Below are 14,659 nucleotides of genomic sequence, written 5' to 3' on the forward strand. Positions count from 1 at the left end.
TCAATCCACATTTAAAAAGAATATATAATTAACTAAAAAGAATATAAAATTAAATCTAAAATTAGTCCAAACACATTACTGACAATTTCTTGATGAATGTCTCAAACTCCTCTTTCCAATCATATTCAACTCACCGATTCTTAATGAAAAATGTGTAGAATTTTTTCCGAAATCTGAGCGGTAAATTACAGAGACTTGGCAAATGTACCAAAAATGATCATTCTTTATTTAGAGAGTCCAATAGAAAAATACATGAAACACGACTCAACAGACTGCACTAATAACAAGAAAAAATAGCTAACAGAAATTTGCTACCTCAACACTTAGCCCTTTGAACGAAACTTGATCAAGAGTTTAGTTCATAGCACTCACCCAAATGCTTCTCTGATCTTTTGAAATGATGCCATCTTCAAAGGCTTTGCCATTGTGTCGGCCAGCTGCTCCTCAGTGTTGCAATAGACCAATTTAATTACACCTTCCTTTGTCAATTCTCTGAGAAAATGGTATCGAACCCTTATGTGCTTTGACTTTCCGTGCATGACTGCATTTTTGATAACTTGATAGTGGACGTGTTGTCACAAAACAGAATCATCTCTTCAACTTGCTCATGCCTGATTTCTTTCAATATCATTTTCATCCAAATGGCTTGATAGACACATGTAGCTGCTGCTACATACTATGCTTCAGTAGTTGACAACGTGACGATTGGTTGCTTCCTTGAGGACCATGCCACAACTCCTCCACTCATTAAGAAAACATAGCTTGAAGTGCTCCTACTGTCATCCACATCTCTCGCATAGTTACTGTCGGTGTAGCCTAAGAGTTCACTCTTCCCTTCACGTTGATACCATATCCCAAATTCTAGAGTTCCCACAAACATCAAGTCAGGTCGTGTGGTTGTGAGATACATTAAGTTGCTCACCATTTGCTTATATAGCATTGAATCGACCTTCACACCAGCTTCATCTCGGCCAATCTGCTGTCCAGGGACTATCGGATTGCAAACGGAGTTGTAATTTTGCATCCCAAACATCTCGATCAACTCAGTAGCATATTTTCTTTGACATATAAAGATGCCATCAGCCTTCTGTATCACTTTAATGTCAAGAAAATATCTCATCTTCCCCAAATCAGTCATGTCGAATTCATCCATCATGGAGCACTTAAACTCATTCAACAACTCCTCATCATTACTAGCGAACAATAGATCATCAGCATAAAAGTTTTACCTCCCTTTTGTTTGATGAATAAGCCTCAATGCGACTAAACCAAGCTCTAGGCGCTTGTTTTAGTCCGTAAAGAGCCTTTTGCAGCTTATAAACCATGTCCTTCTTCCCTGCTACTTCATAACCTTGTGGTTGTTCAATAAATACATCTTCCTTCAGCTCACCATGTAGAAATGCAGATTTGACATCGAGCTAATAGATTCCCCATCCCTTTTGTGGAGCTACAGCAATGATCATCCTCACTGTATTCATTCGAGCCACTGGTGCGAATACCTCTGTGTAATCTACTCCGTACTCTTGAGCATACCCTTTTACAACAGTCGAGCTTTGAACTTGTCTACCTCTCCAAGTTCATTTGATTTGGTCTTGTAAATCCACTTAACCCCAATATCCTTGGCTCCAACGCGAAGTGCAGTCAGCGACCACGTGTGGTTCCATTCGATGGACTGTATCTCAGCATCCATCGCTTGTTTCCATTTCTGATGTATCAATGGCTGAAGTTTTCTAAGTGCAAACTGTGTCATGTTGTAAAGATGCTTTTGCTGCTTAAACAAACTAAAAAGTTCTTTGTCCTCCATATCTTGCTTTGAGCTAGGTGTGCTCTTGACCTCATCAACATCATCAATTTCCATCCTGTCATGTTCCACGCCCTCATTTTCTTAGATATATCCATCAGGGACAAAAAAACATCTTCATTGTCTTCATCATCCTCTGCTTTTGCACAACCTTCCTCTTCTAAGTTTTCTTCATCATCCTTAGCACAATCTGAGAGGCCTTCACCAGGATCCTCCTCTTCCCATTCTTCATCACTGTCAACATCATAATTCAAATTTGGGTCCTTCCTAAACAGATGGCGTGGACCAACAACATGACTCTTTGTGGACCAAATGCCATAAAAAACAGGCCTATAGCTCTTTGAAAACTGCAACAACTGCTTCCCCTTCCCCCTGTTCAACTTACTGACATGAGGCAAACTGCTGTAGAACTCTGTGTGGCTGGTTCTATCATCTGTAATTTGTTCTTCCCAACCAGCTACAAGCCTCTCCTCACCCAATTCATCATCATTAGCAGATTTTCTGCCATTTGAAAGTTTAAGTTCCTTAAATAGATCACACTTTGGCTTCTGACGAATGCCCCAGTGATTCTCTCCTCTTGAATGAATTGAATGACCTATGAAGCGCCAAGAAGATAAGTGCAGCCTGCGAATATCAACAGAATTGATCGCATTGCTTGAAGAAAGAGTGCAGTCCATGTACTGCGTACAAGCCTCCCGCATGTTTTCACTCTGTTTACTCAATGAAACTGATGTATTCAATTCAGTAGTTGGATAATCATTTTGACATGATGGACTAGGTTTGGTTTTCTTAAGGAAACGCTCCATTATGGATGCTTGCTTTAGTACATAAAGTCTCTTTTTTGATTCAGCTTCTTCCCGTTGTCTGCGACGTTGATCTTTTCCGGCGTCCTATTCCTGCTTCTTAAGTTGTTTTTTCATTTCAATCTCTTCCTCCTCCCTTTTGTTATTTGATTCACCCATCACGATAAACATCCTTTTAACACTTATAACACTTATAACATATTCGGCTATTTTTCCTCTTGAGGGATGAAAAATGCTGCATGTGTTTCGATCTCCTCCTCCTTTGAATAGCACGTTTAAACCCCTTTCTTGAAGTTGTCCAACACTAAGCAGGTTGTTGTTCAATTCCGGAATATAATACACATCGTTGATCATATAGCTTATTCCCTGAAGTATTATTTTCACTACTCCTTTCCCACCAAATATCAGCTTGTGATTGTTCCCAAGCTTGACATTATGTGTGAAGCTAGTGTCCAAGCTTGAGAACATACCTCTTTCTCCACACATATGGTCTGAACACTCGGGAATCCACGAACCACACATCTCCTCTTTTAGTGCCTTGAAGCTCCACATATGTCATGAGAATAACTTCATCCTTTTCTTCGATCTCTGCAAAATGTGCTCCATTGTACCCAATTGGACATTCATATTGGAAATGTCCAAGTTGGTGGCAGTTGTAACACTCAATTGTTGCTTTGTTGAATGAGCATCCTTTGCCCCTGCCTCGACCTCTGTATGATCCTCTGCCTCTGCCTCTGACATTGAGAGCTTTATCACCTTCTTCATGACTGATCTTCTTGAATTTCTTTTCATGTACAGACAGAGAGCTTTGCAGTTCGTCAATCATCATCTTTCCTATGACTTTCGACTCCCTGATGGCCACCACCACATATGTGAATTTGTCCGTCAGAGTTCGAAGTATTTTCTCAACAATCTTCGAATCTGACATGTCTTCTCCGTTGCTTCTCATCTTGTTGGAGACAACCATTACTCTTCCAAAATAATCATCGATATTTCCTTCGTTCTTCATTTCAAGAACCTCAAAATCTCTTCTTAAAGTTTGGAGAAGAGACCGCTTCACCCTTTCGTTGCCTCCAAACTTTTTCTTCATCGAATCCCAAATGTTCTTGGATGTTTTGCGATTCAAGATCTGTTTAAACACAACTTGATCAATTGCTTGGAACAGTTAGTGCTTCACTTGATGGTCCTTCATCTTGAACTCCTCAAGATTTCTTTTTTGCGCTGCCGTCACTTCGATTTCCTCTGCCAGTTCGGTGAAACCCTCTTCCACTAGACTCCACAAACCCTTGGTACGCAAGAGGTTTTCCATCCATTCACTCCAATGGTCATAGTGACCATCAAACTCTGGAATCTTGGTGAGTGTTTTGTCGTTGCTCATTTTCTCTCTTGGATCACTTTGTTTTGCTTTGGCTCTAATACTAAATGATAGCGGTCCATTAAAGAGACTGGGCAAATGTACTAAAAATATCATTCTTTATTCATAGGTCCAATGCCTTTTATAGAAAAATACATGAAACACAAAAAAGACGAAAAAGGACACGACTCAACTGACTCCACTAATAACAAGAAAAAATAGCTAACAAAACTTTGCTCCCTCGACAAAAACATCAAAACATAATTCCTACTAGATCTTAGAAACAGAAAACGAAAAACTCGAAAACTTGCTTCCCAATCTTCCTTGTTTCGGGATGATTTTGAACAATTCAAGCATCCAACTTGATCTCCATTAAGCTTTGAGCAAGTTTTTTTTGAGGTTTTTGACCGAAATAAGGCTATGGGTGGCCAAAATAGGTGTTGGCGTGGGTTACTCATCCTTTCTCTCTCTCGGGTTTCTTTTCCTACCCTCCCCCGTTGACTTTGACTTTTTGACTTTTTGACTTTTTTTCTTAATATTTTATTATCTTCTTTTATATTTTTTTTAGTCCCTTTAATTGTTTAAACATTTTTGGCTTCTAGTCATCTTGAAATTTGACTTCTCAAATCAAATTATATAGCTTTCAAGTACCAAAAACAAAACATATAATACCTTTATTCATAAACTTTTGAACATCAAAATTCATCAATACTTCACCACACGTACATGATGAAAGCCAAGACAGAGATCAAAACAACCTTACATCAACTTAAAATCCTTATTTGGGTAAATTAAGCACACTACCATTGGTGCCCACTTATTGCATTACCAAACATGTGTTAGGAACACCCTCAATGGATCACCACCAACTTAAACATTAAACAAAGCTTTAAGATTGTAAGGCTTGATGCTGTCGGAGCTCCCATTCCATACCCACTCAGCAACCAATTGGCTCGCCTTTTGAGTGAGATGGGCAGAATCATAGAATAGATACTCATTGGGGTTACTACACAACTCATACTCTTGTCCATCCCTTCCCCCGCAGCTAAAATACCCTCTGAAAGGCCCACTTCCACAACATGCCGCCTTCCCTTCCTTCAAACCTTGCCAAACAGATCAAATTTCAGTGAGTTCATTGAAACACTAGACAATATGATCACGCTGAGATGCATGATTCTACTTACCATATTTAGATGGGTTCTTTGATATTTGGTTGGCTGAAGTGTATAAATCGGCATAGGAATAAACAAACCCTTCAAGTTCCTTTTCAAGATGCTGGAGAGCTTTGTAAACATGTTTGTTATGCAGTGTTACAAGTTGTGTAATGTTTTCAGAGCATTCATCTTTGCCTTGTAATAATACTGCCTTCACTAAGGGCACACACCCGATATCTCCAACGCCTAAAAATGCAAACTTTCTTCCACCGTTCTTGTGGATTCCCTGCAAACAAATCATTCCTATCAGAAAATATCCTTTTCTTTTTGGTATATATGATTGATTTAGAGGTGTCTGATGTGATCTCACGTGAGTTGTGGAGGAAAGTTTGAAAGGAAAAACTTAAAAAGAACAATATTTGTGAGCTTTGGGTTGTTACAAATAGAATTAAAGTCAAAAATTGGAGAAGGCTGAGTTCCGAAAGGGAGGGCACGAAGTGGTGTGCCAACAAGGATGTTGGGCCATGAAGGGGTGGATTGGGGAGTCCTACATCAATTTGAGAAGGGAACGAGTGCCAACGAGGACGCTGGACCCTGGGTGGATTGTGAGACCTCACATCGATTGGAAAAGGGAGAGTTCTAGTGAAGACGTTGAACCCTGAAAAGGGGTGGATTATGAGATCCCACGTCGGTTATGGAGGAGAATGAAGCATTTTTTTATAAAAGGGTGTGTAAACTTTTAACTAGTAGATGCGTTTTAAAAATTTTGAGAGGAAATCCAGGAGAAAGTCCAAAAATGACAATATCTGCTGGCAGTTGGCTTTGAAATGTTACAAATAGTATTAGAGCCGACACCGAGAGATGTGCTAGCAAGAAGGTTGAGCCCCGAAGGGAATGGACACGAGGTGGTGTGCTAGCAAGGACGCTAGACTTCGAAAGGGTAGATTTTGAGAGAAAACTCATGAGGGTAAGATTAAAGAGAACAATATCTACTCGCGATGGGCTTGAACTACTTACTTTGATGACGGTGGTTAAGTTTCCGATGACCAGCTGAACGTATTGTTGTGGAGAATGAGATTGGAAAAGGGTGGAATTTGTAGTAAAAGGAGCAATATAATCGTTGCTTCCAATGCTGAAGAAGTAGACAGCTTTGGATAGTAATGCCTTAGCTTCTGCAGGATGTCTCGTCCCTTCAACAACCTTTGTTACTTTGTTGAAGTAACTGAGCTGGGTTTTCAGGTCAATTACCTGTAAACAACACACACAATATGGCTGAGCTCTCCTTCAAATAGTGTAATTAAGAAACAACAAGACCAAATTTTACTTACAAGTCCTTCATGGGTTTCAGCTAAAGCACCAGCTCCAGCTGATGCAAAGTTCACTCCATGAACGTAATCTTTGTTCATGGGATGAAGATATGGAAGAATCAATGGCAAATTAGCATATTTAGCTGCAAATTAAACAAACTTCGACCGTCAACAAAAATAACATAAAAGCGAAATCGTTATCAAAGGAGACTTAATTTACCAATGAAATCAGGAATCAAGCGGCCATCCGAAAACCGCCCGGTCGGGAATTTGAAGAAGGATTGTCCATATGGCACGAAATTTGCTTTGAAAGAGGTGTTGATGTAGTTGTTATTTCCAGCATCAAACAAGGAATCCCCAAAGATGAACAAGGCTGCATTGTTTGGATGACCTTTGCAGCTGTGTATAGAGAGAAGACTGAATATGAAGTAGACTAAGAAAGATGATGAAGGAAAACATGAAGTTGCCATCTCGATTACTTATTCAAACTCAACCCATAAATTTATAATGAAGGATTGCAGTTGCTTCAACTCGAAGTTAATCGATTATAATATATCTATTAATCTTTAATATCGTGGTATCATTATTCGTCGTCGTACATATATGAATATGATATACTAAAAAACATGTATCTAAGCTCATTTTTGTCAACCTCAAGCAACAACTACATTGAAATAGGACCAAGTCTTCTATTCTCAAAAATTGAATATGGAGCGGGCAAGTTCGATGGGACGAACACTTTTGTACTAAGAAAACTCTCTATTTTATATCGTCATTCTTTTAAGAGAGATCCCGTAAAATAAATAAATTGACATTAGAATAATGAACCGTAATGACATGTTAAAAAATAATTAGTGGGTATTAAATAATGGCATGTTAAATAATAATATATAATTTAATTTTGTATTGTAAAATCATTTGACTAAAACTCATTTTATACAGATCATTATAATATTTTTAGCAACAATGACTAATGAATAAAATATTTATGACATCATTGTCTAAAATTAAACTTCACAAAATATTTATAATATTTTTAGATAATAAATATTTAAGTTAAATTATACATTTGTCCTAAATTTTTAAGATTATAAATTTTGTCCTATTTTTTTTAGTCATAAATCTACTAAATAAAAAATTAAAGTTTGGAATTTCTACTAAATATATATCTAATAAACTAATTAATTTTTTTTTTAAAATTTGAATTTGTCATAAACTTTTTAATATAAAATTAATAAACATTTTTAAAAGTAGATACATCGTGGTATAGTAAATTTCTATTCGGGTTTGACTAATAAATATTAAATTAAGTTATAAATATTTGCTAGAATAACTCAAGTTGCTAAAAATATTTTAATAAACTCTACAAGATAATTTAAAATTAGACTTTTATTTTTACAATTATATAATAGCCTATGTGTCATGCGCGTCGAGAAAATGAAAACGACGTTTTGAAGATTTGTGAAGTCGAGCCAAGGACCCAACGTATTACTCAAAAGAGTAATGGAACCTTGAGCAAGAAACCAAGTGGTCGCACCTAATTCGATATCCCCACATTGGCATGATAAAGTCCTCGTATGGACTCTAAGATAGTCATATGGGATTAATATAAACAGACAGAACAAATCTGCATAAAAAAATACACTACTACGTCATGCTCAGTTCAATGCTACTTTGATTCAGTACTAATTTATTCATTAGAGTAAATACTTGGGGTAAGATTCTAGTTTGCTCTTTGTGAATATAAAAATTGTCCGAATGATAAATATATCGAATATCTATACAAATTATTTGTATCCAATAACATAAATTAGTTCAATTAGATTACACCATGTGCATTAGGCGACACAAACTAAACCAAACTCATAAATTGATGTCATAAATTGGTCATATCATAATACACTCTGTGATGATAAACTCAAACTCAGATTGAGCTTAGAGAATTTGAAGATAAGACTCCCAAAAACCAATCAACAAGTTCAAAGATGAATCTAAGGATTGAAATTATTAACTCATTTCATCAGAAAATGGCGAATTGAAAAGAAAAAGCATGACAAATGATTCGATATGATTAATCCTCACAGCGTTGTCAAGTGGTTTGAAAGAGATACTTGAGAGAAGAATGGGAATTGAAAGAACCACTCCACATTTCACGAGCAAGCTCTTTGTGGAGGCTTTCAGTGAGATGGTAAGAATCCCAAAACACATACTCATTTGGGTTCCTACACGATTCAAACTCCTTCACTCTTCTTCTTCCTCCACAGCTGAACACTCCTCGAAATCTCCCTGTCCCGCAGCATGCCTCTCTCCCTTCCTTCAACCCTGCATCAATGGTGTTTCAAATTATACACAACAAAGCGTAACACGCAGCAACAGTCTATCTATCTATCTATCTATCTATCACTTTTACCATATTTCAATGGATTCTCCATTCTCTGCCTCAGGCTGCTGCTGAAGTCGTAGAGTGAATATTTGAACCCCTTGAGCTGCTTCTCCAAGTCTTGAAGAAGCTTCACTAATCTCTGGTTGTGTTCGTTTGCATACGCCCCAAACTCTTCCAAACACCTCCCATCTGCATCTCCTCCGGCTACTCTCAGCCCTGGACTGCAGCCCATCGGTGGCAAGTTCATGAACCCGAATTTCCTGCCCCCACTATCGTGTACTTGCTGTCGGAACCAACAAAAAACACCATCATTTCTTATCACAAGACATTACTATGTTCGAAAGAAAATTTGAAGATGGCAAAAAAGCTTACTTTGATGGAAGTTGTCAAGTTACCAATCACCAACTCAACATATTCAGATATGGAATGGGATTTGAGGAAAGGGGAATTGGTTAAGAAGAGGCTCATGTAATCGTTGGTACCGATACTGAACAAATACACAGCTTTTGACAGTATCAGCCCACCTTCTGCTTTCCACAACTTCCGTTTTAGCCAAGTCTCTACCTCCTTAAAGTACTTAATCTGTGCTTTGAGCTCGATCACCTGAAAAACGTTAAACAACCTTCTTCACTTCAAATTCACCTTGTTAACTTCAATCTAAAACCTCCCATATTTCCCCGGATGAGTTCAATTTTCAGGCATGAATTCACCTGAGTTTACTTTCGTTTAATCATGAGTCAGTTTTATGTTCGAACATTACTCAAAGCAGAGTTAATGACAATTTCCCTTGCTTATTTAATATGGAAAAGATGCGGTGAGGAGTAGGTGGGGTACGTTATTCTTACCGACCCATGAAAAGTCTCGGATAAAGCACCTGCTCCAGCCGAAGCAAAGTTCACTCCATTATGATATTGATGAAACCCCGGTTGAAGAAAAGGTGGGATCAATGGCAGCTTGGCAAATTCAGCTGGAAGATAGAGGAACAAAAGTCATGAAAAGTTGAGCCTGGCCCAAATGTATAGAGAGAAAAAGAGAAATATTCATCGAAACCAAGACAGCAAACAAAAGACAATAAAATAGAGATGGGTTTAAAACCATATATATGGGAAATCTTACCTATAAAGTCAGACACCAAACGACCGTCGGAAAATCTTCCAGTGGGGTATCGGAAGTGGGTTTGGCCGTAGGGCCAGAAGTTAGCTTGGTCGAGAGTTGTGGTGTTAATGTAATTATTGTTGCCAGCATCCAAGAAAGAGTCCCCAAAGATGAAGAAAGCAGCATGATTTTCAGGCAGAGGATGGGATTCAACTTCAATGAAGCACCGTGTGGAACTGAAGGTGAAGAAGAAAATCACAAACAACACAACTAGCTGCTCATGGGAAGTGCTTTGAGTCTCCATTAATGGTCTCTCTCCCTGAAGACTAACGAAGCTTAAGCTGTCGATCACACAATCATATATGAAGTATGGGTAGCAGCAGAAGGCTCTCTGTTACTGCTCAGTTCCTCTCTGTCACTAAAAAGTTTTTTCTTTTTTTTTTAACCAAGAAAACGATGGATATCTCTTTGAACCAATGCAAATGCCAAAGTGGGACTAGTGAGTTCCATTGGAGAGTTCTGATGTGATGTTTTGATAAAAAAAAAAAACAAAGGGAGGGAACAGGGGGCGTACGTCAAACTGAATGTATCCAAGAAAAAGCCGAGTCGCTGCGGTTGGGTTTGAATAAAGAAATGATTGGAACTTGGAAGGTAAAGCCTCAATAATTTTGATGTATCTGGTTGAATTATTCACGTTCGTCGAGGTATAACAAATCTCCAATCAATTGGCCATTCAGGAAGCTAACTTTCTAACTTATTACCATTCAGGAAAGAGGTTACCCTTCTTCTCCTACAAGGTCCCAAGATCCAAGTCTTTTCAACTTCAAAACTTTGAATTTTCTCTTGAAAACAACTTGAATTTTTAACTATCTAAAGAGGCCAACTTATACACCCCCTTCCTAAACAACATTTAGCATTAATAATCATATTGTTCAGTAAGGTGTGAACAAACAAAAAGTGTGAAAGTTGAGAAAAGGGCATTATGTTAAAAAAAGACTGCAAAAGAAACACGTTGAGTTATTCTGCTACTTTAACGTCTAAAAGGCTCATAGCTTGTAATCCTTGTTTCAGGGAAACCACTTTGACCTTCACATAAAATCACCTTTTACATGTTTAATTTTTCCTAAGAAGAGACAATGAACTTTGACAAATCGCTACCCTATAAAGATTATAGGGCGACAAGAGCCCCACATGGCTCTGGAGGAGCAAAAATGTGTTTCTGGACATTTAAGTGGGTGGGTTTGGCCATAGTCAACTGTGGTTGGGTAAGGGGGGGTAGTGGGCATTCACCAGTGCCCAGCTCTGCTCATTTCTCTGTTTTTTAGCTACTATCTTATGATTCATGGTAGTGTGCAGTAAGCATTTGTCCATTTTCAACTTTGTATTCATTGTCCTGTCATTCTCCACCAAATAAGCATTACGTCCCTTAGTCCTATTCTGCCTGCTCTGCCAATACGACCTCCTTGCCTAGCCTTTTGGGAAGAGTTTGAGTCACAGCTTCATTCTGAATATCCTCTCTCTCTCTCTCTCTCTCTCTCTCTCCACTATTTTACTCCAATTCTCTCTGTGGGGAACATCTTTTTGCTTTGTTAACGAGTCCAAAAGGCTAAGGTCAATTTGAATCATGATTCTCCCTCGTATATGTGTGGTTGGGTGGGGGTTCCTATTTTCATGATTCACATTGGGTTTGGCCAGGATTCATGCTAAACTCCCTTTAATGATTTCAATAAAGACTTTCCTATTCTTTTTCTTATCAAGAGAGAACCCAGTACAGTAAAGGTCCTGATTCAGATACTAATGTTGTCACTTTAGTTCCTTCGAGTAACAGCATGAAAAGATCGTTCAGATAGAAACAACTGTACAAAAAAAAAAAAAAAAAAAAAAAAAAAAAAAAAAAAAAAAAAAGCTCAGTACTAAAAGTTGAATATGACATCTCAACTTTACCAACAAGCAATCACACTTCAACTAAGATCATCAACTATTCCCCAATTTGATCTTTCCACACAGCGAAACCCGACCTTTTGAGTTCATAATTGAATGCCGTTGGATCCCATGCAAGGTTATAATAAACTAAGATTCAAAACAATATAAGACAGTGATGGGCTAAAGGCTACAAGATTAGAGACTAAAAAATCACTACAGACAGTAGTTTCAGCTCAATGCTTTTAGCACTAAATCCATTGCATGTGGGCAGGCGCCTACAGGAACACCATAAATGGCCTATGCTTAGGCTATCTTGTTTTATATGTTATGGAGTATTGACCAAACTCCAACCCCGCCGAAGTCAATTAAATTTATTAATGGACACGGCACATTTTCAATATTAGTGCAACAAAAATGGTCAAAAAAGAACTCAAACTATGTTCATGTTCTTCCTAAAAAGATCGGCTTGGAAAAGAGAGATATTAGCGATGACTTTAATTCATACAAGTCAGAATCTAGACATTCCATGATGTAAAAATCCTCAATGGCAAAGACATCTACCATGTTTTATGCTACATAAATACAGATAAACATATTGTTCATACAGACTTAACTCGATAGATATTGTTCATACAGACTTCACTCGACAGGCTATCGCCAGTTAAAGGTTTTCAGGTATTGCTACCGGAATAAACTAGACAATCCTAGTCCATTAGCTACAGCATAAACATGACCTTAATTGCCTCGAACACAATTGACCATTTGAACTTCGTCCCAATCATCGATGACATCCACTTCCTGCACACAGCAACAACATCACACCAACAAATTTCAGACAATATAAGTGAACTAGGAAGGGATTATAGAAGATCCAGTAGAGAGGGCCATGAAACTGACTTAGATATGATTGAAGAATCGAAATGACTAACATATAGCTTTATTTAAATGAACCAGCCGGCAAAGGAAAACTTTGCTTAAAAGAATCCTCCAACCACAGCAGGGAGATCATTAAAACTCCAAAGGTCCACTGGGTTTCCACCATCTTGAGTCGCAACCCCTCCAAGGAAGGCATCTATTGAATCATCCCAGTCCCCTTCCAGATATGGCATCTGAAAACACTTCATCTGGGACTCGAAGGAAGAAAGCTCCTCTGACAGTGTCTTAGCACCTACTTCTTCAGCAGTTATGGCATCCCCTGAACTACACCTTAGTTTCTTCCTTGGATTCATGTCCTCTGTAAACTGAGAGTCGATACTTTCAAAAGTAGCTGAGAAGACAGAAGAGATTTCTGGAGTCTTGACACCTTGATCTCTCCATCCAAAATCAGAACAGCCAATCGAGTTGCTTCCCTCATCGGAGTTAAAATACAGGAGCATTTCGTCAGATGGAGTACTATCCATACCAGCAGGGAATGAGTCCATGTATCCAAGTTGGTCAGTAGGAGGTTTTGCTTCCAGAAAACCAGTGGTTCTGTAGTAGTTCTGATCTGGATGATTAGAAAACTTAAGGTGTTGGTTTGCGTTGGCCTGGTTTGCTTTCAAGTTCATATTGAGATGTTTCACTTTCTGTGAGTTTTTCCGCTTCAGGGTATTATGCAAAGGTTCATCAGGGAAATTCAACTTGGCTTTCTTGCCTCGAATTCTCAGCGCCTCTGCATCATATGCTCTTGCAGCTTCTTCTGCAGTGTTGAAAGTACCAAGCCATACACGGGCCCCTTTCGTTGGGTCTCGGATCTCAGCAGCCCACTTACCCCATGGGCGCTGCCTTATTCCCCTAAATTTATTCTTCCTCTTAGTACTTGCAGACTTGTCAGTTTGTCCATTGAACTCCACAAGTTTTGTGGCGCTTGATCCTTCAATAGTTAGATAACAATGAAATCAATACGAAGCAGAAGTCTAAATAGTTCGATCAAGTAATGTAACAAAGCCTTGTAGTTAATTATGCATGATTACAACACCAACATGCTTCTCAAGTGGGAATATTTCTAACATCCATAAATCAAAGCCAAAATAAAAGAACAAAGCTACGTCTAAAAGGAAGAAACCTACACACATTTCTTACTTCCCGCAAGAAGGAAAGGCAATTGCAGAACATGCTTCGAAATTGATTTAAAGGTGATTGCTACAGATAAGAAAACTTAAGCTTCTTCGCACTTGAAAAAATGTTATTAATTTTTACAATCAGATCACTCAAGTCTCCCGATTGCATGAAGGAAACGATCAAACATTTAGAGTGTTCATGCAAAGCAGAAAACAGTTCAATTATTGCAGAAAATCGAAAAGGAAAACACAATAATCACCCGAAGATTACAAAAATTCGTGGTAGGTGATGATTTATTCTCATGCAGTGAAGAATCATTTTAAAAAAAAAAAAAAAAAAAGTCTCTACCGCATCAAAAAATAAGTAAGCGATAGAGTCGACCCATATATTCATGAAATTTACTAAACATTCAAAAGGAACGACCACAAGGGAAATTATTAAAAAGAAACCGTAAACATGCCATTACCGCGAGTGGAAGAGCAGGCGGAGTTAGGAGCAGAGAAAAGGAACGGTTTAACATCCGAGAAGTGATCTTCGTCAAAATCAGCGTCAGAATCGTCCTTGAAGTCCTGGAAATCAGCCTCAAAATCATCAACATCGAAGATCTGCGACCTGAGGGACTTCTTTGCTGAGGAATTTTTCCCTGATTTAAGTTTCTTCAAATCCGGCCAGAGATGATCGGCTGTGACCCGGTCAGACCGAGTCGGCGGTATAAAATCAGAAATAATAGCTCCTCCACACATAGTTTTTCCTCAGATTGAACACACAAAAAAAAAAAAAAAAAAAAAGAAGAAAAAAA

The 14,659-nt window shown here is 38.3% G+C and overlaps 3 protein-coding genes across 4 annotated transcripts in view; all 3 read right to left on the reverse strand.

Moving 5' to 3' along the window:
- Window positions 1-4,606: 4,606 nt before the first annotated feature.
- LOC111479958 (GDSL esterase/lipase 2-like) lies at window positions 4,607-6,892 on the reverse strand. Its single transcript, XM_023124889.1, has 5 exons — window positions 6,640-6,892; window positions 6,441-6,562; window positions 6,130-6,360; window positions 5,143-5,398; window positions 4,607-5,061 (listed from the first exon to the last, which is right to left on the reverse strand). Exons 1-5 carry the CDS (start codon window positions 6,887-6,889, stop codon window positions 4,829-4,831), a joined length of 1,092 nt encoding a protein of 363 aa, XP_022980657.1. The 5' UTR covers window positions 6,890-6,892; the 3' UTR covers window positions 4,607-4,828.
- A 1,523-nt stretch (window positions 6,893-8,415) lies between these two features.
- Window positions 8,416-10,221, reverse strand: LOC111479955 (GDSL esterase/lipase 5-like). The gene is made up of 5 exons (XM_023124885.1): window positions 9,919-10,221; window positions 9,648-9,769; window positions 9,175-9,405; window positions 8,830-9,085; window positions 8,416-8,741 (listed from the first exon to the last, which is right to left on the reverse strand). The coding sequence occupies exons 1-5, from the start codon at window positions 10,199-10,201 to the stop codon at window positions 8,509-8,511; spliced, it is 1,125 nt and encodes a 374-aa protein (XP_022980653.1). The 5' UTR covers window positions 10,202-10,221; the 3' UTR covers window positions 8,416-8,508.
- A 2,070-nt stretch (window positions 10,222-12,291) lies between these two features.
- Window positions 12,292-14,659, reverse strand: part of LOC111479951 (ethylene-responsive transcription factor RAP2-12-like) — a 2,720-nt gene continuing 352 nt past the window's right edge. The window contains exons 2-4 of one of the 2 annotated variants that reach the window (XM_023124881.1): window positions 14,327-14,659; window positions 12,750-13,672; window positions 12,292-12,618 (exon numbers count right to left, since the gene is read on the reverse strand). In XM_023124881.1, the coding sequence (XP_022980649.1) occupies window positions 12,795-13,672; window positions 14,327-14,603 (1,155 nt within the window). In that variant the 5' untranslated portion in view covers window positions 14,604-14,659 and the 3' untranslated portion in view covers window positions 12,292-12,618; window positions 12,750-12,794. The remainder of the gene's footprint in view (window positions 12,619-12,749; window positions 13,673-14,326) is intronic. The other variant, XM_023124882.1, reaches the window with a different exon arrangement.

The sequence above is a fragment of the Cucurbita maxima genome, unplaced genomic scaffold (genome assembly GCF_002738345.1).
Source record: "Cucurbita maxima cultivar Rimu unplaced genomic scaffold, Cmax_1.0 Cma_Scf00005, whole genome shotgun sequence".
NCBI lineage: Eukaryota > Viridiplantae > Streptophyta > Magnoliopsida > Cucurbitales > Cucurbitaceae > Cucurbita > Cucurbita maxima.

Bases quoted from the DNA above. Each gene is read 5' to 3' on its own strand.
- LOC111479958 (XM_023124889.1), bottom strand. From the start codon at position 6,889: ATGGCAACTTCATGTTTTCCTTCATCATCTTTCTTAGTCTACTTCATA. The intron at 6,563-6,639 runs GTAAATTAAGTC...TTTAATTTGCAG, and splicing joins CTTGATTCCTGATTTCATTG to CTAAATATGCTAATTTGCCA. The intron at 6,361-6,440 runs GTAAGTAAAATT...TGTTGTTTACAG, and splicing joins CTGAAACCCATGAAGGACTT to GTAATTGACCTGAAAACCCA.
- LOC111479955 (XM_023124885.1), bottom strand. From the start codon at position 10,201: ATGGAGACTCAAAGCACTTCCCATGAGCAGCTAGTTGTGTTGTTTGTG. The intron at 9,406-9,647 runs GTAAGAATAACG...AACGTTTTTCAG, and splicing joins CCGAGACTTTTCATGGGTCG to GTGATCGAGCTCAAAGCACA. The intron at 9,086-9,174 runs GTAAGCTTTTTT...TGGTTCCGACAG, and splicing joins ACTTGACAACTTCCATCAAA to CAAGTACACGATAGTGGGGG.